The following is a 25,305-nucleotide window of genomic DNA, read 5'->3' as shown; positions in this document are numbered from 1 at the left end:
AGGATCTTTGTGTGTTTTGCTGTTCATTCCACACTCATTTCTTGTCAGACGATTTTTAGCCGTGCTTTTCATAGCTTCACATTCTTTGAGTTATCAGTGAGTGCTGATGAGTGATGATAATGGTCGTCCCCAGTTTGTCTGTGAGAATGCGTATAGTCGGGAAAATAGAAAAGCCAGAGTTTATTCTTCTTAGAAAGATTTTAAAAGTATAAAACATCTTCATTAACCCTCACATTTAAAAAACTCTCTTTGATGTATATATTTCCAGTGTTTTATGTGTGTTTCCGTGTTGTTTTCTTCTCAGATGGTTGAGTACATAGACCTGGCTTAATCCTAAAGGTTTTCGACTAGAAGTAAAGATTACTTCCTTGGACACACCTCTTTCTCTCTGTTGTTTGTCTCGTATAGAATGCTTACAGTCAGTTTCTATATTTTGATTTTCCATTTTTTTATGCTTATAAAGTATTGGCAAAAGTAATTTCATACTTAAGAATTGTACAAGCTGGTCATATAAACCTATGGGCTATGGAGGCAGTACCCCCACAACGGAGCCCCTAGTGTTGTTGACTGACTTCTAGAAGGTGATCTGTATGGGTGAATTGGGACAATGATTGGAAAAGTATAAAAGTTCATGGGGTGAAAAGTTGAACTTCTTTGTACTTTGTGGTTCAAGGCAATTGTGTCTCAGAAACTTTTTAAACACCTATTTTGTTTTCTAACATTTATATTTATTTATTTAAAAGTCAGAGAGAGAGAGAGAGCATGACGAAGTCTTCTGTTTGCTGGTTCACTTCCCAGATGTCTGCAGCAGCTAGGACTGGGCCATGCTGGAGCCAGGACTCAATCTGAGTCTTCCATGTGGGCAGTGCTTGACCCATCACCTGCTGCCTCCCGTGGTGCACATTAGCAGGAAGCTGGATTCAGAAGTGGAGCTGGGACTCAAACCCAGGAACCCACATATGTTTGCCAGTGTCCCAAGCCATGTCTTTTTTTTTTTTGGCCAGGCAGAGTTAAACAGTGAGAGAGAGAAAGACAGAGAGAAAGGTCTTCCTTCCGTTGGTTCACCCCCCAAATGGTCGCTATGGCCGGTGCATTGAGTTAATCTGAAGCCATGAGCCAGGTGCTTCCTCCTGGTCTCCCATGCAGGTGCAGGGCCCAAGCACTTGGGCCATCCTCCACTGCCTTCCCGGGCCACAGCAGAGAGCTGGACTGGAAGAGGAGCAACCGGGTCTAGAACCAGGATGCCTGCGCCGCAGGTAGAGGATTAACCAAGTGAGCTGCGGGGCAGGCCTCCAAGCCATGTCTTAAGTGTTGCACCAAATACCTGCCCTTCAGAAATTGTTTGGATGAGTCACATGATGTCTCAGGATTGAAAAAAAATGGCAGGCCTGGAATGGAAGAGCTCTGGGATCCTGTCCAGCCCAGATTTCCATGAGACCCATTTACCCATTTATCTGGGTGAATCATGGGAGGAAGCTCTCTGTAAGGTCAGGCGGAGCTCAGAGGTTAGTTACTGTCCTTTCCCTAGTGGGGCATTTTGGAACCATCCGATTGCTGCGGGCTGAGGGGCCTTCTTGGCCTGCTGAGCACTGGAATAATTCTGTGATGCCCGGGAATGGTCTCAGCAAATGGGCTGAGCAGGATTTTGCTGCTAGTAGGGGTTTTCCTGGATATGTTCCTAGCAGGATGTGTTTCCTTTCGTTTGAACCATAGAAGTACAGCTGCTGGAGTCTTTAAACAGATAGCTTTTCAATAAACAGGAAAATGTCAGAGTTGCCATTTTTTATGAGACTGATGGAAGTTGACAGAGAATAGAAGAATAGGAGTAACATTTAGTCAGATGTTCTGCGTGCCATTACTGTATAAATGCCTGTTTACATTGTTTCCTCCTACATAAATTTCCTGTTTTAACCCGTCCTTCGTAATTTGAGGACACCGAGCAGACACCAAGATCCTTAGGTGCTCAAGTCTCATATAAAATGGAGTAATATTTGCATGTAACCTTCCCATACACTTTAGATCACCTCTAGATTACTTACAGCATCTCATACAATGTAAATGTTATGTAGAATGTTCTTATGCTGTATTGTTTTGAGAATAATGACAGGAAAAAAGTCTGCATGTACAGTTAAACTTTGCTCTTTTTTTTTTTTTTTTTTCTTAATTTCATTCCACGGTTGGTTGAGTCCACATATGCAGAACTCGTGGATACGGAGTGCTGCTGTGTAACTTGGGCTGGCAGTGCCGCAGGAAGCATGCCATCGTGCTCTTCTGCATTTTGGGGTATCACTTGACTGTAAGGGGGATTTTATTATAATAGTCATTTCAGCAAACCTTTTCCTGGCATATGAAATAAGTCCTTAAACCATAGAGGTAGACTTACATTTACTGGTTGTTTTAGGCTAAGATGTTCAGCCAACATGTAAAGGAAATTTAATTGGGTTTTTGTTTCGTTAGATGTCTAGTATCATGAATATCAGTGACTAGATTTTATTAATTTTTATTTAAAAATTTTTTATTAGAGAGAAAGATACAGAGAGTGCTCGCATCCACTGATTGAATCCCTAAACGCCCCCAGCAGCCAGGGCTTAACTGGAGTCGGAGCCTGGGACTTAATTCAGATGTCCCATCTGGTTTACAAGAAGCAAATCACTTGAGGCAGTCACTTGAGCAAGAGGCCAATTACTTGAGTTGCCACTCAGGGTGCACATTTGCAGGAAACTGGAAATAGGAACCAAAGGTTATCAAACCAAACCAGCATCTTAATCACTGGACCAAATGTACACCCTGGTTAGCAGCTTTTAGATTCACTTTATTAGAAGCTAAAGACAGAAGGAGGGGAGCCAGCGCTGTGGCATAGCAGGTAAAGCTGCCACCTGCAGTACCAGCATCCCATATGGGTGCTGGTTAGAGACCCGGCTGCTCCACTTCCAATCCAGCTCTCTGCTATGGCCTGAGAAAGCAGTAGAGGATGGCCCTGTGTGGGAGACCTGGAGGAATCTCCTGGCTCCTGGCTTTGAATTGGTGCAGCTCCGGCCGTTGTAGCCAATTGGGGATGGAAGATCTCTCTCTACCGCTGCCTCTGTAACTCTGCCTTTCAATAAATAAATAAAATCTTTAAAAAAAAAAAAAAGACAGAAGGAGGGGCAAGGTGTTTGGTCTAATGGTTAAGATGCCCGCCTCCCATATTGGAGTTCTTGGGTTTGATACTGTGCTCCATTCCTACAGACCTTGGAGGCAGTGGTGATGGTGTTTCGATTCCTGCCACCAACTTGGGAGACCTGGGTTAAGTCATTGGCTGCTGCCTTTGGCTGTAGGCAGGGGCTATTGTTTTGGTTAGTAAATGAGAGGGTGGGGGCTTGCTTGCTCTTCAACTAAAAAACAAGAGTATGTTATCTGCTTATTAACATTTTAATTATGTGGCCAGCGCCATGGCTCAGTGGGTTAATCCTCCGCCTACGGACATTGGCATCCCATATGGGTGCCAGTTCTAGTCCTGGCTGCTCCTCTTCCAATCGCGCTCTCTCCTGGGAAAGCAATGGAAGATGGCCTGGGGCTTGGGCCCCTGCACCTGTGTGGGAGACCTGGAGGAAGCTTCAGGCTCCTGGCTTCAGATGGGCCCAGCTTCTGGCCATTGCGGCCATTTGGGGAGTGAACCAGCGGGAGGAAGACCTTTCTCTCTGTCTCTCCCTCTCACTGTAACTCTGCTCTCATATAAATAATAAAATCTTAACAAAAATAAAATTTTAATTATTATAGTGCTGGACAGTCAAAGCCTAACCCATAATCTTTTTTTTTTTTTTTTTTTTTTTTTTTTTAAGGTTTATTTATTTGTTGAGAGGCAGAACACAGAGAGACAGAGAGCTGTCTTTCATCTGCTGGTTCACTGGAGAGAAAGGTCTTCCATCTCTGGTTCACTCCCCAGCTGGCTGCAGCAGCTGGAGCTGGGCCAGGCCAAAGCCAGGAGCCAGGAGCTTCTTCCAGGGTGGCATCAGCAGGAAGCTGGGTTGGCAGAGCAGGGACGTGGACCCGGGAAAGCAGGTGTCACAAGCCGTGCCACATGCCTGCCTGACCGTGCCAGTCTTGTTGAAACTGTGGGTAGGGTGATAAATTACATCTTACTGAGGTCTTAGGTAAGGTTTGTCTCCACATTTTAATGAAATTTAAAGCCATATTGCCTTGTCTGGATAGCTTTCTGTCACGTCGTCTCCCACTTCATTGCTGAGATGATCCGTTGTGGACTTTGTGCCTGTTACATATTAGTTAAGGAATTTTTCATTTACTCTTTTGATGTGTTTGAGAATTAGATTCTTTTATTGCTTTAGTGTTGAGAGAAAACTAGTTGCCTAGTTTGGTTTGGTTAGTTTTAAGGCACAGTAGGTAATAAAAGTGGACACTGTGGTGGGAAGTAAGTGGATTAAGCCACCACTGGGGATGCCTGCATTCCAAATCTGAGCACCAGTTTGAGTCCCAGCTAGTCCATGATTCTGATCCCACTTGCTGCTAATGCATGTGGGAGGCCGTGGGTGATGGCCCTGACACCCACGGGAAGACCCAGGTGGAGTTTTGGCTCCTGGCTTTGGCCTGGCCCAGCTCTGGCTGTTGTGGGCATTTGGGGAATGAACCAGTGAATGGAAGATCTCTCTCTCTTTTCCTCTTTCTTTGTCACTCTGCCTTTCAAATAAGTGAATATATAATCTTAAAAAACAAAACAAGAACTCCCAAGTTTGATGATATGACATCTTAATTTGAACATTTAAACTGAACATTTTTTAACTTGGTGAAACAGTAATGCCATTTGACAACACAGGAAACTGTCAAGAATAGGGAAATTTTTGTGTTTGGGATACTTCTTATTTTCTTTTCCTTTGAAGAAATTAAAGTTTGTAAATACCTTGCTGAGGTGGGAGAACATAAATTTAAGATTTATGTATTTTATTTGAAAGTCAGAGTTACAAAGCCAGGGCTGGACCAGGCTGGAAGCCAGGAGCCAGAAGTTTCACCCTTGTTTCACACAGTTCTCAAAGCACGTAGGCCATCTTCAGCTGCTTTCTGGGGCACATTACCAGGGATTGGAAGTGGAGCAACCAAGACACAAACTGGCATCCATAGGGGAGGTCGGCGTTGCAGGTGGTGCCTTAACCTGCTGTGCCACAAAGCCAGCAACTGATAACTGATGCTGTTTTTCTTACTTGAAAATCATACTCGGAGCTCATTGATTGGGTTTTCCTCCTTGGTAGGGAAACCTGTTAGTGGGTTCTCAAGCAACGTCAAGTCTGACGTTTATCAGACTGTATACTATGCTTTAGATTCAGACATTTTAGAGACTTTTAAAAAAAAAGTTTTGTTGATGTTATCCCTATTCTATGTGATTCAGTCATTTAAAGTGTGTGGTTCAGTGGTTTTTAGTGTGATCACAAACAATGTGCCATCATTACCAGAGTCTGTATTACAAATTTTTATTTTCTCAGACAGAAACCCTGTCCCCTTCAACTTTAGCTGTACCTCCTGTGGTCCTATTTCTTTTTTTCTTTTTTTTTTTTGACAGGCAGAGAGGACAGTGAGAGAGAGAGACAGAGAGAAAGGTCTTCCTTTTTGCCATTGGTTCACCCTCCAGTGGCCGCTGCGGCCGGTGCATCACGCTGATCCAAAGCCAGGAGCCAGGTGCTTCTCCTGGTCTCCCATGCGGGTGCAGGGCCCAAGGACTTGGGCCATCCTCCACTGCCTTCCCAGGCCATAGCAGAGAGCTGGCCTGGAAGAGGGGCAACCGGGATAGAATCCGGTGCCCCAACCGGGACTAGAACCCGGTGTGCCGGCGCTGCAAGGCGGAGGATAGCCTGTTAAGCCACGGCGCTGGCCCTGTGGTCCTATTTCTCTTTTACTCTTTAGCTCTAACCAACAACTAATTATTTACTGTCTCTATAGATTGGCCTATTCTGGATTTTATATAATGGAATCATATGTAGTTTTCTAACTTTTTTTCCACTTGTAATATTTTTAAAGTTCGTCTGGGTTATAGCATGTATTAATACTATATTACTTTTTATTGCTGAATAATATTCCATTGTATGAACAATATCATACTTGGTTTATCTATTCATCTAATGGATAACCAGCATTTGGGTTGTTTCTACACTTTGACCATTGTGAATAATGCTGCTGTTAGCATTCTTGCTCAGATATTTATTTTCAAGTAGTTGCACCATTTTACATTCCCATGAGCAGTGTATGAGGGTTCTGATTTGTTTATTTGAAAGGCAGAGTTACAGAGAGGGAGAGCTTCCATCCACTAGGTCACTCCCCAAGGGCTGCAAAGGCCAGGCCAAAACCAGGAGCCTGGAACTCCATCCAGGTCTCCCACATGGGTGGTAGAGGCCAAGTACTTGAACTATCTTCTGCTGCTTTCCCAGGAGCATTAGCAGGGAGCCGGATCAAAAGTGGAGCAGCCAGGACTCAAACCAGTGCTCATATGGGATGCTTGCATTGCAGGCAGCAGCTTAACTCTCTGTGGCACAGCACTGGCCAGAGGTTTGATGTTCTCATTGATTTCCTTTATCAGTTTGAAGAAATTTCCTTCTATTCTTAGTTTGTTGAGTCTTTTATCTTGAAAGGCTGCTGGATTTTGTCCAATGCCACCTTTGTGTGTCAGATGATCAAGCAATTTTTTTTTTGTTTGATAAAGGTGTATTGTATTGGTGTTGAACCAACCTTACATTCCTGGGATAAATCCCAGTTGGTCATGGCCTATAATTTTTTAATTTATTGCTGGATTTAGTTTGCTAGTATTTTGCTGAGGATTTTTGCATCCACATTCATAAAAGATACTGGTCTTAGGGCCAGTGTTATGGCATAGTGGATTAAGCGGCTACCTGCAGTGCCAACATCCCATATAAGGTGCCAGTTCAAGTCCCAGCTGCTACACTTCCGATCCACCTTCCTGCTAATGCACCTAAGAAAGCAGTGGAAGATGACTCAGGTGCCTGGGATCCTGCAACCACGTGGGAAACCCAGATGATGCTCCTGGCTTCCCCCTGGCCCAGCCCCAGCTGTTTTGGCCATCTGGGGAGTGAACCAGTGGATGTAAGATTCTCGCTCTTGCTCTCACTCTCTCCTTTACTGTATTTCTGCCTTTCAAATAAATGAATAAATCTTTAAAAAAAAAAAGATAATGATACTTATAATAAGAATTTAAACCAATAACTGACAAAGAAAATCCAGGTCCAGATGCCTTCTCCATCCTAGAAAAGCACTGCTTTCCTAGGCACACTAACAGGGAGCTGAATCTGAATTGGAGCAGCCAGGATCAAACCAGCGCCCACGTGGGATGCCGCTACCGCAGATAGCTTAACCCACTACGCCATGGCACCGGCCCTTATCTTTGTTTTCTAGATGAAGAAACTGAGATTGAGAGAATTCAGAGAGATTAATTAGCTAATTATACATGGCACAGCTGGAGTTCGAATCCAGATTACTTTTTGTCAATTAATAGGATGATGACAATAGTTGGCACTAATTGGTTTTGTGTGTCTTACTGTGCAAGGTGCTATAACACAGTAGCCTCCGTCACCATCCTGTAGCTAACTGTAACATTTAGTGTTCCCTTGAGCTTATATGCATTGTATCCATTTTCAGATAGAGAATCTGACACAGAGGTTGCCCTAGTGCACCATGGCCAGAAAGTAAGTGGTACAGCTGTGCCTCTCACTCATGAGACTCTGACTGCGGCTTGCTCCGGCAGTTGCTAGTCTATTGTGTGCTTGGGAGGCCGAGACATTGTCTGTGGCAAAAGCAGCTGTGCCACATGTGGACAGCTGAACCCAGATCGGGGTCGACCTTGGCTGTGAACGGGTTCACCCTGTCCCTCAAGCTCCACTTCACCTGTGCCTGACTTAGCATAGCAGAGTTTTCTCATTCTGCTCTGTAGCTAACCTGCTGTGTGAGTTTAGCAAAACAATCTCTTTCATTCAATAGTAGTTAGGATGAAAATGAGTAGTCATTATGCATCGTATAACACTGATTTTTAAGGTATCTTACATGTTTATTTTTATTTGAGGAGAGAGAGCAAGTACACTCCTGTTACGGGACTATGAAGGCGATCTTGGCTCTTGTCTCACTTTGAAAAAGAATTTCCACAGAGACAGGGAGAGCGAGCACAGCAAGATTTATTTAAGTGATAAACCTCCTGCCACAGCAGTCAGGAGGGAGTGCCCCAAGGGAGCTGAGTCTTTTATACATGAAAGAGGCTCCCTTGATTTAGCCAATCAGGGGAGAAGCGGAGTAACAGCTAATGATCATTCCGAGGCCTGGGGTAGCAGCCAATAAGAGGCAAGGACAAAAATCGATCAGAGGATTGGAACTGTAGTCCTGCCTAGCTTGCTGCTGTTAAACTAAAAACCCATTAGAGGGGTGGGGATTGGTAACCTTGTCAAGCCTAATATCATGATAAAAAATAAATAAATGTTGCTACTTGCAGCCTATGGGAGGAAGCAAGTGTTTTGTCCATTCTTAAAGGGGTTCTGGCCCTTTTCTCATTCCAACAGGGACCTGACCTAACAGCCCTGCTAACTCCTTACACTCCCATTTGCTGGTTCACTCCCCAAATGCTGACAGGAAAGGAGAGCAGGGGGTGGGGCTAAAGCTAGGAGCAAGGAACCCAATCGAGGTCTCCCACATGGATGTTGAAGACCCCTAACTACTTATGCCATCACTGTTGCCTCCCAGGATCTGCCTTAGCAGGGAGCTGGAATCAGGAGCTGGAACTGAAAGTCAAACCCAGGTACTCCAGCGTGGGAAATCCGTGTCCTGATTGGCATCTGAAGTGCTAGGCCAGCCGCCCACCCTTAAGGTATTTCAGTATGTAAGTCAGCCTGCAGATTTGTATAAAAAGAGAATCAAAGCACTTTACCTATTTTCTTTTCTTTTTTTCTTTTTTCTTTTCTTTTCTTTTTTTTTTTTTTTTTTTTGACAGGCAGAGTGGATAGTGAGAGAGAGAGAGACAGAGAGAAAGGTCTTCCTTTTTGCCGTTGGTTCACCCTCCAATGGCCGCTGCGGCTGGCGCATTGTGCTGATCCGAAGCCAGGAGCCAGGTGCTTCTCCTGGTCTCCCATGCGGGTGCAGGGCCCAAGGACCTGGGCCATTCTCCACTGCACTCCCGGGCCACAGCAGAGAGCTGGCCTGGAAGAGGGGCAACTGGGATAGAATCCGGCGCCCCAACCGGGACTAGAACCTGGTGTGCCGGTGCCGCAAGGCGGAGGATTAGCCTGTTGAGCCACAGTGCTGGCCACTTTACCTATTTATATTAGTCTTCATATTGTAATGAAGTTAGTTGGTGTCAAGCTTATTTGAGTGCTGGAGAAAAGTGTCTCTATTTTTCAAGTTAAAGGCTTTTCTCAAATGTCCATTCACCTTTAAAAATGAGGTTGTTAAGGCTGACCTGATGCCTTCCTGGGTGGAGGAGCTGGTGGAGGGCAGTGAGGTTTAATTTTCTACAGGGGAGCATCCTGGTATCTTGGGAGCAAGGAGGAACAAGGGGCAGGAGATGGTGAGGTGGACCTGCTCACACCTATGCTCGCTTGTGATGCTTTGGTGTTTATACCTGCTTTTGTTCCTTTACTGTTATTTTATTAGGATTTCAGGAAGCTGTGGCCATAAGTGCCATTTATTTCTATTTTTGTAAATTATGTCTTCATGTCCTTTACCTAATTTTATATTGTTTGAATTTGTGAGAACTTTTTATACATGAAGGATGTTACCTTTTAGACATGAGTTTTCCTTTTTCTTCTATGTCAGCTCACTTTTGAAACATATGCAGGTGGGTGCAGGTGGGGGTTCCTGCTTCTGCGAATGTGGTTGTGTAGGGAAGGGACTCCTGATAAGAGCTGGCTGTTCCTTGGCTTTTGGTGTGCTTTCTGTTGGTTTTTCACTATTTCATGAAAGTCCTGCTTGAAAAGGATACAAAAGAAGGGCCACGACCAAGTGGAAGTGTGTCATTTGCCATCTCCCCTACCAGATGCTGGAATGTATGGACCTAGCAGTCAGCTGAAAAGGTCTGGCAACAGCTGGGCTAAGGAGCACAGACTTCCGGCGGCCTGCCAAGAGTCTGTTGCCTCAGCCCAGCTCAATGCCCTTGCTCAGAGAGAGGCCACTTTTGCACATGTCTTGGAAGGGTGGTGGAAGGAAGCCTGGCAAGGAGAAGTTCTCTCTGCACTTAGCAGTGGGCCCAGGTATAAGGCCGCCACAAAACACACCCGACACCGGGGCAAGGGAAGGGTTTATTGGGGAAAACCCAGCAGGCTGGAGGGAAGGGGCGAGGAAGGAAGAGAGAGAGAGGAGAGTGTAAGAGAGAGACAGAGATGGAGATCAGGAGGTGGAGAGGAAGGAAGAGAGAGAGAGGAGAGTGTAAGAGAGACAGAGATGGAGGTCAGGAGGTGGAGAGGAAGGAAGAGAGAGAGAAGAGAGGAGCGGGGAGACGAGAGCAAGCGGAGAGAGGAACCGAGAGAGCAGAGAGTGAGCAAGAGAGGAGAGAGGAGAGAAGCCGAGAGCCACGTGTTCAGGAACAGGCCCTTTTAAAACTTTGCTGGAGGGCGGGCAGGGAAGCAGGAGCCCTGAATCCCATTAGGATAGGGGTGGAGCTTGACAACCATGGTTGGGCCATGTGGCCACCTGGCTATCAGCAGTGGCGGCGGGGGCTGGAGCCTAGGATGGCGTCAGGGTGTAGATGGCGCCATTTTCCTAACACCAGGGCCATGAGGCAGGGAATTGGAGGAAAGGAATGAGTAACAGCTCACCATGTGTCCCATCTGGCAGGAGTGGCCAAGGGTTAGCCCTCCTCTCTACACGGTGATCTGGTTTTCAGTCTGCATTGTCGAAGTCTGACCATGTCCCATTCCCACTTGGGTTTATGCCAGCTTCTTCTATGCTAACCAATAGGAACATACTGTCCTGCAGTGGGGTGCTGCCTAAGAAATCTGAATCAGACAGCAGTGATCCTTAAGCACCAAGCTTTCAGTGCCCTTGTCTATGGGACAACCTAGTGGAATCTGCAGTCTGAAATGACCCATGAGGAAGTCGGATCCCAGCTCTGTGCTACGTCCCCTCCCCCTCGATCTTCCGGTTTCCTCAGGAAGTACCTATGGTGAATGGTCAGCTCCAGCCTGAAAGCTCATCCTGGGGTCATTTCCCTCCGCTGGAGCCCTGAAGTTTTCCTCTTACGTCCAGCTGCTACTGCTGTGTCGTCCGGGCCTTTCTCAGGCCTGCGTTACGCCACAGCTTTCTAGCCCATTGCCTGATTTCTTCCTGATTTGTCCAGCATGCTACTGCCAGACACACTATCATACTAAACATCACTTGCTTTGATCCCATTGCTTCCCATTTAAATCCTGGCTTCTCTCTTCAAGATGTGGCTCTGCATTCATCCAGTGCTTCCTGCGTGCCTGTTCTGTTTCTCACCGTGTATCACGTAGCGCTAGGCAGTTTGCTGCGGAGTTTCTCCACTTGGGATACCTGTGTTGGAGATTGGAAGGCTCTTGAAGACAAGGGTGGTTGGTTGTGTCTTTTGAATTCCTTACTGTACACTGTAGGACTTGCGAAAACACTCTGGTGTGTAGGCACGGTTCTTAGCAGAGTGCCGATATCTGGGGGAAATGTTGAAAAACTGAAACATTACCTTGGCAGGCTGAGGAAACAGCAGCAGTATCATTTGTTTTGGGGCTTTCTTCAGCTTTGTGTCTACAGCTTCAGAGTTTTCTCATCTGTCATGGGGCAAGGCTGGAGTGGATTATCTCTCAGTTCACACTCAACCCTGAAAAGGCTGATTCTCCTTTGTTCTTCACCTTTAATGTTCCTCTTGAAGTTAAACTTGATGAGCCATTGCTGGATCTCGTATTGTGAATCTTTTCATTTCTTTGTACCGCTTTCCCTGATGCACTTTGCAGAGTTCTTGGGGTATCTGCTAATGAAGGAAATTTGGATTTGTGATTTGGCTACATTTTAGGGGAGTGGACAGAAGGCCAGGCCATTCTGTTTTTCCTCCTTGGAACTTTTCATTTGTAAAAGTGAGTCATGGGGCTGGTGCTGTGGTGTAGCGGGTAGAGCCATCTGCAGCGCCGGCATCCCATATGGGTGCTGGTTCGAGTCCCAGCTGCTCCACTTCCAATCCAGCTCTCTGCTATGGCCTAGGAAAGCAGTAGAAGATGGCCCAACTCCTTGGGTTCCTGCACCTGCGTTGGAGAAGCTCCTGGCTCTTGGCTCCTGGCTTTGGATCAGCTCAGCTCTGGCCGTTGCGGTCATTTGGGGAGTGAACCAGTGGAATGGAATCAATCTCTCTCTCTCTCTTTTTCAAATAAATAAAATAATTCTTTAAAAAAAAAAAAGTGAGCCTTTCAGTGTGGTGTGTAATTCTAACGTATTTCTTGTTCTTCTGCAGACACCATGAGGCGGGTGGTACGACAGAGCAAGTTTCGGCATGTGTTTGGACAAGCAGTGAAAAATGACCAGTGCTATGATGACATCCGGGTGTCTCGAGTGACCTGGGATAGTTCTTTTTGTGCTGTCAATCCCAGATTTGTTGCCATAATCGTAGAAGCAAGTGGGGGAGGAGCCTTCCTTGTGCTCCCTTTGCACAAGGTAAGTAATTTGAGCTTCGTTCTCTTAGACACCCTCTGACGGTTTCTTATTTTGTCCTTAACAGATTGACAGTTCTCTAGGATTGTGTGTTTGCTGAGACTCTGATGTGCTGAGGTGAAGTTCCACACGCCCGACTCACCACGTCAGTTTCTCTGTGACAGAATCATTAAACAGAGCGGCGACCTCTGCTCTGGCTGTGCCCTCTATGGTTGAGAAAGATTATTCTGATGCTGTGAACTGGGACAGGCTTGGGAATTTTATGATTTGGTTTGTAGTCATCTACTTCTCATGAAAGGTTTCCTTTATTGGAGTATAATTCTAAAAACGGTTATGTTTTTACTCCAAATTAAAGTGTTAAAAACAGACATATTTTTAAATGGGTAGAAATTTGTAAGATAATGTTCCCATTTTTATGAAGTCATGAGGACCCAAACTTCTTGGTTTTTTGAATAGTAAGTGGAATGAGAGCTCAAGAAAATGTTCCAAACCAACATATATTTAAATTCTGGACAGCCCTGAGTTTTAAACGCATAGGATTTAAACTGTTAAAAAAGTGGTGAATGTAAAGGCTCTCTACTGAGAGTAACTCTGTGTGTCCTTCAACTTGAGTGGATTTCTGAGTCCTCTCTTTTTACGTTATCCTGCTGGAGAGTCCTCCGAGGTGGGAGATAAGATAGGAATTCTGTGCATTTGCTGACCAGTCAGATCCAGATCTACCCCCGCTTACTCAGCAAGTCCCAGAATTGCAAATGATGAAGGAAAAAGCAAGGTACCTGAGAGTTGTCTTCTGGTTGGCTTTTAGGAGAGGATCAGCCTGTGAGTCCTGAGCTCAGGCCAGGGCCCAGGGCTGGGAGGAAGCAGGTATTGACTCACAGGACAGCTGTTTCCGCTGTGCTAGAAACAGGGAAGTGGAAGCCCACTGCCGGCCATGCCTGTTAGGGAGCTCCTCTTCATTGTAGCCCATGGATTCTGAATGTGCTCACAATGAAGTGATTTTCTGTCAAAGTATTGTTTCCCATTGTATTTTTTCTTTAAGATTTATTTGTTTATTTGAAAGTCAGAGTTACACAGAGAGAGGAGAGGCATAGAGAGAGAGAGAGGTCTTCCATCGGATGGTTCACTCCCCAATTGGCCGCAACGGCTTGAGCTGCGCTGATCCGAAGCCAGGAGCCAGGAGCTTCTTCCAGGTCTCCCACACAGGCGCAGGAGCCCAAGGACCTGGGCCATCTTCCACTGCTTTCCCAGGTCACAGCAGAGAGCTGGATCATAATTGGAGCAGTGGGGATTCAAACCAGCTCTTCAGTATGGGATGCCTGTGAGGCAAGTGGCAGCTTAAGTTGCTGTGCCACAATACCAGCCCCCAACTTGTTTTATTTTAATGTCTGATTTTTATTTTAGTCCCTGGGTTAATATGCTGTTACACAGAATAGATTTGACATGTGTTGTCAAATGTGTCGTCTTCTTGGCAAAATTATCTTTCTCATTCAATAAAAATTTCATTTTCTACTGAGATGCTTTTATTTCTGTGATGAAAGTTGCTGCTTGGCTGGTGCCATGGCTCACTAGGCTAATCCTCTGCCTGTGGCGCTGGTACCCCAGGTTCTATTCCAGTTGGGGCGCCGGATTTTGTCCCAGTTGCTCCTCTTCCAGTCCAGCTCTCTGCTGTGGCCCGGGAAGGCAGTGAAGGATGGCCCAAGTCCTTGGGCCCTGCACCTGCATAGGAGACCGGGAGGAAGCACCTGGCTCCTGGCTTTGGATTGGCACAGTGCAGCCATAGCAGCCATTTTGGGGGTGAATCAACGGAAAGAAGACCTTTCTGTCTCTCTCTCTCACTGTCTAACTCTGCCTGTCAAAAAAAAAAAAAAAAAAAGGAAAGTTGCTGCTAATAATTGTACCTGATCCCAGAGTGGAGGTTTGGGCGTGCTGCAGGCTACATTTGGTTTCCATGGTGTTTAGTTTATTCCTTCACTCAGAGCAAGGAGCCTGTAGAGACTTGGCCGTGTACTGGTGTTTTTGTGTTAGCCTGCTGCACATACACCACAGCCTGTCAGCCCAGGCCAGGCACTGGAATGCCACATTCTGTTTTGGAGTTGAGTTCTCATTTCCCCTTTTATAGACTAAGAGCATTTTTTTTTTCTTCAAAGAAATGGAACAAACCTATTAAGAGACCCAAATAAACTTTTGAGTGGCTAATCTTCCGGTGAGTTCAGCTAGTGCTCTTCAGTCTTCATGTCCACAAAAGGCTGAGTCCATCTTTGCTCTGCAAACCACGGGAAACTCTGGATTTCCCTTGTACCATTTAAGGGAGACTGTATGCAGTTCCTACGCTAACCGAGCCTTGGATTTGGTTTTCACTTGGATGAGATGGCCTATACTTAACAGATACTAAAATAGTATTTTGTTCTTTAACCAGCCTTACAGACACTGGGGTAGAATAACTTGCTATGCAAAGCATTGTGTGTGGATGAAGTGTTGCTTGCTGTAGGAACCTTCACAGTCTGTCTTTCCCAGGCTGTAATGCTGATTGTGTGGCTTCGCTCCTTAAAATTTAATTTGTTTTGGAGGACATGATACATGTGTAAACTAAGCCCTGGGCCAGCCATTGGAAATAAGGTCAATAGTTGGTTATTGGCCTGTTCATGCATAGGTGCACATGTGCTGGTATGTGTGTTTAGCCTGTGGTGTCAGTGTGGCGTGGAGGGGAAGCATGGACCTGGGAACTGAGCGTGCAGTCCTCTCAGTCGCTGGCTTTACGTGGGACACGCATGTGTCACTCTATCCTGCTCTTCGTTTCTCTGTATGTACTTGTATATAAGAATGATTTTTTGTGTGGTAATTCTAGGTGAACTTCAAAGTGCTTCTCATCTCCTCATAGCTCTCAGTTATACAGTGATTTTTTTTGGACACGATGGCAATTTATTAACATAAAAGATAATCTGGGGGGCCGGCGCCGTGGCTTAACAGGCTAATCCTCTGCCTTGCAGCGCCAGCACACCGGGTTCTAGTCCCGGTTAGGGCGCCGGATTCTGTCCCGGTTGCCCCTCTTCCAGGCCAGCTCTCTGCTGTGGCCCGGGAGTGCAGAGGAGGATGGCCCAAGTGCTTGGGCCCTGCACCCGCATGGGAGACCAGGATAAGCACCTGGCTCCTGGCTTCAGATCAGCACGATGAGCCGGCCGCGGCGGCCATTAGAGGTTGAACCAACGGCAAAAAGGAAGACCTTTCTCTCTGTCTCTCTCTCTCACTATCCACTCTGCCTGTCAAAAAAAAAAAAAAAAAAGATAATCTGGGGAGTCCTGTTCACAGGCAGGGACCACAGCAAGCCCCCTTCCTATGGGTGCTGTCGGAGGGGATGGGGCAACATCTTCAAGTCACCTGATTTTCGTACCCGAGTGGGCCCCAGGCCCAGGGCTCTTGGTCCTGTTTCCTCCTTGGCCTGGAGCTTGATGTGTAGGGCAATGACGCCCAGCTCCTTGTACCTCTGGGCCATGTCCTGGGCAGCCAACATGGCAGCATATGGTGAGGACTCCTCTTGGTCAGCCTTCATCTTCAGCCCACCAATCACCCAGCAGATGGTTCTCTGACCAAAAAGATCAGCAAGGGTGTCGCTGACGGCCGTGTGGGTGCGGCAGACACCAGTGGCAGTCTCTCCTTCAGCCTCCTGAGGCCCAAGGCTGATGGCCTGCTCTCCCTTCTTTTGCTTCCCCTTGCGAGGGCCATTTCTGCACATCTTCGCTGGATTCTGCTACCAGAAAAAACTATGAAGTGATTTCTCATGCAATTGATTTGGTGCCCAAAATCCAGCGAAGCGAATACTGCTGTCCTTTAGTCTCCCTTCTTGGTCCAGTGGAGTAGTAGATGCTTTTTCAGCGGTGGCTGCCTTTCCCTCAAGACCAAGGCTGAGCCCGGCCACTTTCTCAGTGGCTTCTTAACTCCTTACCGAAGATGCGGGCTGGTAACTGACAGCCAACGGTGCCTCCTTCCTCCAGGTTGTCAGGTAGCCTGCACTTCAGTCTGCTTTCTGGGGTCACTGAACCTCTTAGTACCTCCTTGTAATTTTGGTATAATCATGACTGTTTGAATGAAGATGGTAAGTTCTACATTTTTACAGATGGTATTTGTTTATACAGTAAAGGCTAGTCTTCCTTGTTCTTTGTTCCCAGTGGTTAGTTAGTGTGACCCTCTGTAAGCTGAGTGCCCCTGAGGGTGGCATCTCTGGATCCAGCTGCATCCAGCTTTTGTTGTGGTGGTTCCCTCATCGGCCCCAGAAAGCCTCTTGCTGGATCGCTGGCACTCAGGTGTTTGGCCTCCCTGCAGACGTGTGGCCTTGACAGAGAAGTATGATGAGGACCCCAAGAACATGCTGTGCCCATTGGTCCTGATACAGTGTGCTTTGCCCTGAAAAAGGGATTCTCACAACTTTAGTGTCTTAACAACTGCAAGACAGTTTTATAATGATGCATTGCTTTGGTTTAAAAGCAGAGAAAATCCAGATTCTCAAATATAATAGGCAGTTATGCCTGAGATCCAGATAGCAACAGGTTATGTGCTAGATGTGTGTGTGTGTGTGTGTTTAAAGATTTACTTATTTTACTTGAGAGTCAGAGTTACACAGAGAGAAGAGAGACAGACAGAGAGAGAGGCCTTCCATCTATCTGATGGTTCACTCCCCAATTGGCTGCAATGGCTGGAGCTGCACCGATCCGAAGCCAGGAGCCAGGAGCTTCCTCCAGGTCTCCCGCGTGGGTGCAGGGGCCCAAGGATTTGGGCCATCTTCTGCTGCTATCCCAGGCCATAGCAGAGAGCTGGATCGGAAGAGGAGCAGCCGAGACTAGAACCGGCTCCCATTTGGGATGCCGGCACTTTAGGCCAGGGTGTTAACCCACTGTGCCACAGCACTGGCCCCTAGATGTGTTTTTTGTTTCTGGCTATATAGACAAGCAGGTTGGTTTCTGGTGATGCTTTGGGGGCTCTCTGTACCTGATAGTATTGACTATGCACATTCTGAGATCCTTCAGAAAGATTCCATTTAAATGCATGGCTCTCCGTGAATTTCTCTTAAGCTTGTCAGTATTAGCAGTAAATAGGGCCTATTATAGCTCATTATTCATGAGGCTTGGGGCTAGAATCTGGGAGAATGTAAAATAAGTTAGACATAGTTTCTGTCTTCCAGGACTTAAATCTACAATGGGAAGAGTAACTGGGACAAATACATGAAAACATACAACAGCCGTGCATGCTCATAGGTAAGCACTCATGCATGCACACTTCAGAATGAATGCACGCTTGTAAGTACAGGTGGGTAGAGAAAGTGGCATTCCAAGAGGTCACTGCTGGAGGAAGTACCTAGGTGGGGTGAAGGAGCTCAGCACACGTGATCCTGATCTCTTCTGTAATGCTTCCTCAAGCTGCTGCTTGCCCTGTGCAGTGACTCTTCAAGGTGTGGTGTAGTACATCTTCTTCCTTAGTCTTTCAGGGGATGAATAAGAAATAGCAGTCTTGCTGAACACAAGTTGGCTTTGTGGTTTTGGCTATAAGAGGTACTTTTATTTATTTACTTATTTTGCCACAGCTGCACGAGCTGCCTTGTCTCCAGCTCACAGGTCTTTAGCTCCCTGTGCAGGCTACCATGTTGATGAGAATAACCTCTCCCTTGTGGAGTAGCCACACTTGTGATGTGGGACTACGGCACTCCCTCCTTGTTGTGGACCAGGGAGGTCCATACCATGTTTCTGGTTGAGCTCACAGTGAACCTGCAGATCCTGCCTTAAAAGACGAGTGGGGAGGAGCTGGTTAGAATTATGTGCTCTCATCACTTGGATTGGGGAAGCCAACTGGATGGCTGCTGTCTTCTTTCCTAACTGCTTCCTCCTTTCCTCTCGAGTGTTCATGTAATGGCAATGGCTTCTTTCATTCTCTCAACTGCCTTGACAGGCTTTGCTCTGGGCCCTGATGGAATGACTGTGACTATGTCTCTGTCAACCTTTGGGCCACTATCTCTTCCTCTTTCCTTCTTACTCCTTTGGTGTAGCTGTGCAGTTCTTTCTTTAGGAGCTGGTATTTGGAATCTTCCACTGCTATGTCTGTGAACTGACTTTTCAACTCATTTGGCAGTCTTTTTACACGAGGGTATTGTGGAAAAATTCAGCCCTGTAGACAATCAATTGAATGACTTTTATAAGTTATCCCAATGATGGTACATTTGCCAGTGCCTTCTAGATGCATAGGAGAGAAAGTAATTTATTATATATAAAAGTTGCCTTAGGGCATTAGAACTTAACTCTTGAAGAATCTGGGTGACAAGGGCTCCGTTAGAGTGGTTCTGCAATCTTGATTCAGTTCAGTTGCTGTTCTGAGTGCCTAATGATGGTACTTGGTGGTTTCTTAGCGTTCAGGAGTCAGTTCAGCTGTTAACTCTGATTTGCTCAGAGGAGATCTCCTTTTGGGCTCTCTTAGTTGCTTGGCCTAATGACTAGTGCCACAGGCTGCATTTTTACATTGTATTGTAATTATTTTCTTATCCAAGCTGGATGATTAATTTTTTAAAGATTTATTTATTTATTATTTGAAAGGCAGAGTTCCAGAGAGGCAGAGGCAGAGAGAGAGAGGGAGAGGTTCACTCCCCAAATGTCTGCAACAGCCAGGGCTGGGCTGATCCAAGGCTGGGAGCCAAGAGCTTCTTCCGAGTCTGTCACACAGGTGCAGGAGTCCAAGGACTTGGGCCATCTTCTACTGCTTTCCCAGGCCATGGCAGAGAGCTGGATCGGAAGTGGATCAGCCAGGACTCAAACTGTCACCCATATGGGATGCCGGCACTGCAGGCAGTGGTTTACCCACTTTGCCACAGTGCTGGCCCCTGGATGATTATTTTTATGGTAGCCTTTTTTACAGGTTTTCCAAAATCCACCTTACTGTATTGTGGTAAGCAGCCACAGATGGGTTCCAGGGAGCCTCATCTCCTGGTGTTGATGCTGTGTGTGGTTTGCTTGTACGTCAAGTAGGACTGACCTGTGTGAGCACAGAGAGTGGCAGACTGACGGAGTGTGAGTTCTGGGACTGGGTCATAACAGCCTACTGGCATCTACTTTGTCTCTTCTGGAGCTGCCTTGTGAGAATACTCAGGCAGCTCTGTGGCGAGTTCCTAGGACCTCCTGCCAACAGCCAGAACCATGTAAATGTGCCATCCTGAACCTACTGGAACTCTACGGCAGCCCTGCCTAAACCTGCTGGAACTCTGGCTGGCAGTCTTGACTCATGAGAGACCCTGGGCCAAAACCGCCCAGATAAGATGTTTGTGAACTCCTGATCCTCGGAAACTATGTGGGATAGTAGATATTTACTGTTGTAAGCAGTTGGGTTTTGGAGTAACCTATTAAGCAGCAATTGAGAATTAATACATGTATTCTCAGTCTATAGTACTTGACTTAAAATTTAATAAAAGTTTTTTATTTATTTATTTGAAAGGCAGAGTTACAGAGAGAGAAGGAAACACAGAGATTTTTCATCCTTTGGTTCACTCCCCAGATGACCACAGTGGCCAGGGTTGGGCCATAACCAAAGCCAGGAACTTCATCTGGTTCTCCCACATGGGTGGAGGGGTCCAAGGAATTGGGCCGTCTTCTGCTGCTTTCCCAGGCACATTAGCAGAGAGCTGGATCGAAAGAGGAGCAGCTGGGACTCAAGCCAGCACCCATTTGGGAAGCTGGCATTGCAGGCAGCTGGTTAACCCGCTATGCTACAGTGCCAGCCACGGTACTTGACTTTTATGAAAGATGACCCATCAGGTAGTTTTTTTTTTGTTTTGTTTTTGTTTGTTTTTTTTTTAAGATTTATTTATTTATTTGAAAGGCACAGTTACACACACACACACACACACAGATCTTCCATATGCTGGTTCACTCCCCAGATGGCTGCAGTGGCGAGGGCTGGTCCAGGCAGAAGCCAGGAACCAAGAGCTTCATCTGAGTCTTCCGTATGGATGACAGGGCCCAAGTACGTGGGCCATCTTCCTCTGCTTTCCCAGGTGCATTAGCAGGGAGCTGGATAAAAAACGGAGCAGCCAGGACTTGAACTGGCACCCTTATGGGATGCCGGTGCTATAGGTGGCGGCTTTACTTGCTGTACTACAGTGCTGGCCCCCATCAGATAGTTTTGAGCATTATTTTTCCACCTCGCCTTTAAACAAATCTAAATAAATACATATGTTCTTTAATCCTCAATGAATACCTGAGGGATTCTGTACCAGTAGCAACAGAAAGGTAGGTATCAAGATTTTAACATCCTGGGTCTCATTATGCCTACATATAACCAAAGGTATTAAACGGTCATGGTCATTATCTTATGTTTAACGTTAGTTATGTTATTGGTTTTTAAAGAAAAGTCTGGAATGTTGATTCTGATGGGACTAAAGGCAGGTGTTTTTTTTTTTTTTCCTTTTTAAAGATTATTTATTTGAAAGAGTTAAAGAAAGAGAGTGAGGGAGGTAGAGGGGGAGAGAGAGAGGGAGGGAGGGAGGGAGAAAGGGAGGGAGGGAGAGGGGGAGATAACTTCCATCCACTGGTTCACTCCTCAAATGGCCACAGTGGCTGGGGCTGGGCCAGGCCAAAGCCAGGAGTCAGGAGCTTCTTCCAGATCTCCCACATGGGTGCAAACACTTGGACCATCTTCTACTGCTTTCCCAGGTACATTAGCAGGGAGCATGAAATAGGGGAATGAAGTAGCCCGGCCTCGAACCGGTGCCCAAATGGGATGCTTTATCTGTTATACCACAGGGCCAGTCCTGGGGCAGTTTTTATTCTTTATAATTGCCTGTGTACTGGGGCAGGTATTTGGCAAGTGGTTAAGTCGCTGATTGGGGCACCTGCAGCCCATAGTTGAGCGCCTGTGCTTCCAATTCCAGTTTCCTGCTGCTGCACGCCCAGGGAAGCAGCAGGTAATGGCTCGAATACTTGAGTCCCTGCCACCGTGTGGAGACTTGGTTGAGTTCCAGGCTCCCAAGTTTGGCCAACCCAGCCCCGATTTTTGCGGGCTTTTGGGAAGTGTACCAGAGGATGGAAGATCTCTGACTGTCTCTGTCTCTTTGTTTTTCAAATAAAAATAAATGTTATTATTACTTGTACTTTTTTGAAATATTTTATAACTAATTTATTACATATAGATTATTTTTAAGAAGTATCATCAGTGTTAGTGCATATTTAAAGCTAATTGTTGCTTAAACTTTAGTTAAATTTTTTTTTTTTTTTGACAAGCAGAGTGGACAGTGAGAGAGACAGAGAGAAAGGTCTTCCTTTGCAGTTGGTTCACCCTCCAATGGCCGCTGCGGCCGGCACATTGCGCTGATCTGAAGGCAGGAGCCAGGTGCTTCTCCTGGTCTCCCATGGGGTGCAGGGCCCAAGCACTTGGGCCATCCTCCACTGCACTCCCTGGCCACAGCAGAGAGCTGGCCTGGAAGAGGGGCAACCAGGACAGAATCCGGTGCCCCGACCGGGACTAGAACCCGGTGTGCCGGTGCCGCAAGGCGGAGGATTAGCCTATTGAGCCGTGGCGCCGGCCATTAGTTAAATTTAAAACAGTACTTTTTCAAAATCATATTCTTTCTTTCACATACTCATTTTTGAGACATTTGAGTGCCTGCTCTGTACCAGGACCTATGTTGGGTTCTTGGCTTAAAAATGCTTTTGGGACATCTGCCCTTGATCTTTCCCGTGGGGAGCTTGGTGTATGCATGAGTGACGGGACGTGGCAGTGAGGAGGTGAGTTCCACCCTGAGATCTAAAAGGCAAGGACGCGGCCAGAGGCGGTTCTGTGTGAGTTCAGATCCCTCCTGTGTGTGGGAGCTAGAGATGAAGCAGCAGAGCAGCACAGCCGGTCCCCACACTGGGAGCTGGAGGATGAGGGCACAGCATTTCTCTTCCAGACCCGGGGGCTCTGGGGGTTTAGATGGACTTTTTGGTACTGGAGAAATGGGATGTTTGATTGGAGCAGAAACAAATAGTTGATGCATTGTGTCAACTAACATTGTGAGTTAAATGAAACCAAAGGATAGTTTTTTGGTGGAAAATCACACATTTCCTGGCTCTTTTCGCCCCTTTACTTCCAGTGTGAATGGTGCAGGATTGGTATTTTCCTTAATTGCTACGTGGAGAAGAACCGGAATAAGGACTGTTGTACGTTTTAGAGTCGTCGTTATAGCTGGATCAGAACGGCACCTTCCTTTGTGTTAGCCTCAGGAAAGGCAGTGGCGTGTGTCATGTTCATAATGGAGACTTCACAGAACCTCAGATGGTGGTTGGAGGGGCCCCTCTGTAAGCAGCGTCTCAGCTTTGCACTTGGAAGGGTTCCTGTCATTCTCTGTTCTACAGTGGCAGCAGCTGAAGCTCAGATGGAGCGATTGTCCCCAACTCTGGGTCGTTTGTGGAGCAGAGCTTGGGCTGTGAGCCTTTGTTTGATTTGTACATGTATATTTTATTAACGTATTTTTCCTACTAAGTGTGAAGGATTTTTTGGGGGTATAGAAACTGTGATCTAATTGATACTTAATCCTCTGCCTTCTTTTTCTGGGTTGAAAGCTTAATACTAAAACCAGTAGCCCGTCACAGCTTTGATTCCCTTAGCTTGGGGAATGGTCTGAAGGCTTGGGAAGCACTTGGTCTGTACCCTGCTTGAGAGGGAGCTGGGGCATTCACGGAGGCTCCCTGCAAGTGCCGGGCGCCGTGCTGCTAAGTGCCTTCTTTCATGGGCGAGTTCAAAGCGAGTGGCAGTCTCCTGATGGTGCTGTTCTGTGTGATCTGTGCTCACTGCCAGCACCTGCTGGATCTGCATTGGCTGCATTGCCGCCTCACTGTAGACTGCTGACAGGCGCTTTTCCACTGCTGCAAATAGCGGTGCTCTGTGTAGGACAGAGGTGGCCATGGCGGGAGTCCTTTGCACAGATGTGGACGTTTGGCACTTGGTAGCTTTGGTGTCGTGGGCAGGGGCAGAGGACTTTCTCAGTGCTGGTGTCCTGTGTGTTCTGGGATGCCAGTTCTCTGCCTCCTAAAATAGATTCCATCTGATGCACAGAGCACCTTAAACTGTCAAGTGTCTGGGCCCTGAAAGGCTGGGAGATGGACTGGGGGGGGGTGTGTGCAGGGGGAGGGCACCAGCTGCCGAACAATGGCTGCCAGCCCAGGAGCACCGCACGGCCTCATTACCACATGAAGTGCCACAGCAGGCCTTTTCATCTTTCCCTGGTGCCTGGGGGAGGGGGAGGGGACACACCCTATTCACCCCCAGTTAACAATGGCGCACTGAGTCCTGGCAGGAGAAACCTCACAATGTACCCTGGGGCTATTTTTGATGACAGTGAGTGGCTGTGACTCACAGGGAGTGTGCCCTGGCAGATGACGGCTCGGCTCACCGTGCTCTCCCCCCTCCCCCCCCCGGAGATGAGCAGGCGGCCTGTCCCTTTGTGCTCCTGCCGCTGCAGTTCACTGATATGTCCACAGCAGCCGGCCCGCAGGCCTGACGGGGCTGACAGTGGTTTTTACCATATATGGCCATCAGCGCTCTGTGGCTGTCAGCCGGCCAGGATAATTTCCTTCCTTTGCTTTGATTGGCTGCACAGCGGCTCAAGAGAATGGTGGGATCTGGGAGTGTGTGGTGAAGAGAAGCCACCGAGTCAAGTGCAAAGAACGCTTAACTCTTTCCTGGGTCTCTGAGTGCAGAGTCCAGGCTGAGCTTGTGGGCAGCCTGCAGGCAAGTGCTGCTGGGACAAGCCCGCAGGCACTCGGCCGGGGGAATGCCTCTGAGGTCTAAGAGGCTGTCCCGCCAGGAAGGGCTCTGAGAACAGGTCACTCCGAAAGAGACTTCAGGTGTCCCGGGCATATTTCTGCCTTCATGATTTCTCCAGACAGCCCCCTTGTAACCGTGCGTAGCAAAGACTGTGCTCCTGCCCAGTCCAGTGCCTGTGCTGGTTGGGCCGAGACCTGAATGCGTCCAGGGAAGGCTGAGCTGGGAGGGTGAGTCCTGGAGCACGTGCCTGTCTTCTCCGAGCAGCGGTGACTTGGGTTTCATTGCTGGCTGAGCTTTTAAGTGAGGAGTAACTGATACAGGCTACTGAATTGGGTCTACACTACAGTCCTCATGTCTGGTTACAACTGCTGAAGAGCTGAGCTGCATGGCCACAGAGCCCAGGGCATTCACCTAAAAAAAAAAAAGTTGTTGTGTTTTCCTGTTTCTTATCCCCACTGGAGGGAAGGTGGACTTTGGCTCTGAGGCTGGATAAGCCAGTTCAGAGCTGTGGTTGTAGGGGGTGGCCCTGGACCTCATGCTCACTCACAGAGGGCCCATGTGAAGAATTTTCCGGTGCCATTTGTTCACTGGGAGAAATTGGGCAACCAACTGCTCAGTTCTCTGATCTGACATTGAGGGCTTTAATGTCCTACTTTGCACTTCCATCTGTAACTCTTGTGCTCTTCAGCTTCTCCTTTCAAGCTGAGTTTTGTTTTGACTAGGTTCTGCCTCGTCTGGGGTTCCTGGGTTTTGTTCCCAGCACAGAGCATCACATGGAATTACTTGCCTGCAACGCTGAGCAGGAAGTCTTAGGTTTTCACTTGGTAGATTTTTTGTTAAGTCAGGAAGTTAGGAGATACGGTCTCTTTTGGTTGCTAGTGCCTATTTAGGCATGGTTGAGTAGGAAATATT

At 47.1% G+C, this 25,305-nt stretch overlaps 1 protein-coding gene and 1 pseudogene across 3 annotated transcripts in view; one reads left to right on the top strand and one right to left on the bottom strand.

Annotated features, from left to right (window-relative positions):
• Positions 1–25,305, top strand: part of CORO1C (coronin 1C) — an 85,315-nt gene that overhangs the window by 21,359 nt on the left and 38,651 nt on the right. For 2 of the 3 annotated variants that reach the window (XM_062181940.1, XM_062181939.1), the window contains exon 2: positions 12,425–12,624. In XM_062181940.1, the coding sequence (XP_062037924.1) occupies positions 12,430–12,624 (195 nt within the window). In that variant the 5' untranslated portion in view covers positions 12,425–12,429. Of the gene's footprint in view, positions 1–8,737; positions 8,846–12,424; positions 12,625–25,305 lie in introns of those variants that run through there. The other variant, XM_062181938.1, reaches the window with a different exon arrangement.
• Positions 15,922–16,351, bottom strand: LOC133752322 (small ribosomal subunit protein uS11-like; annotated as a pseudogene).

Source organism: Lepus europaeus, chromosome 23 (assembly GCF_033115175.1).
Source record: "Lepus europaeus isolate LE1 chromosome 23, mLepTim1.pri, whole genome shotgun sequence".
Lineage (NCBI taxonomy): Eukaryota > Metazoa > Chordata > Mammalia > Lagomorpha > Leporidae > Lepus > Lepus europaeus.
The sequence above is the reverse complement of the archived record's forward strand: the minus strand, read 5'-3'. Positions and strand labels throughout refer to the sequence as shown.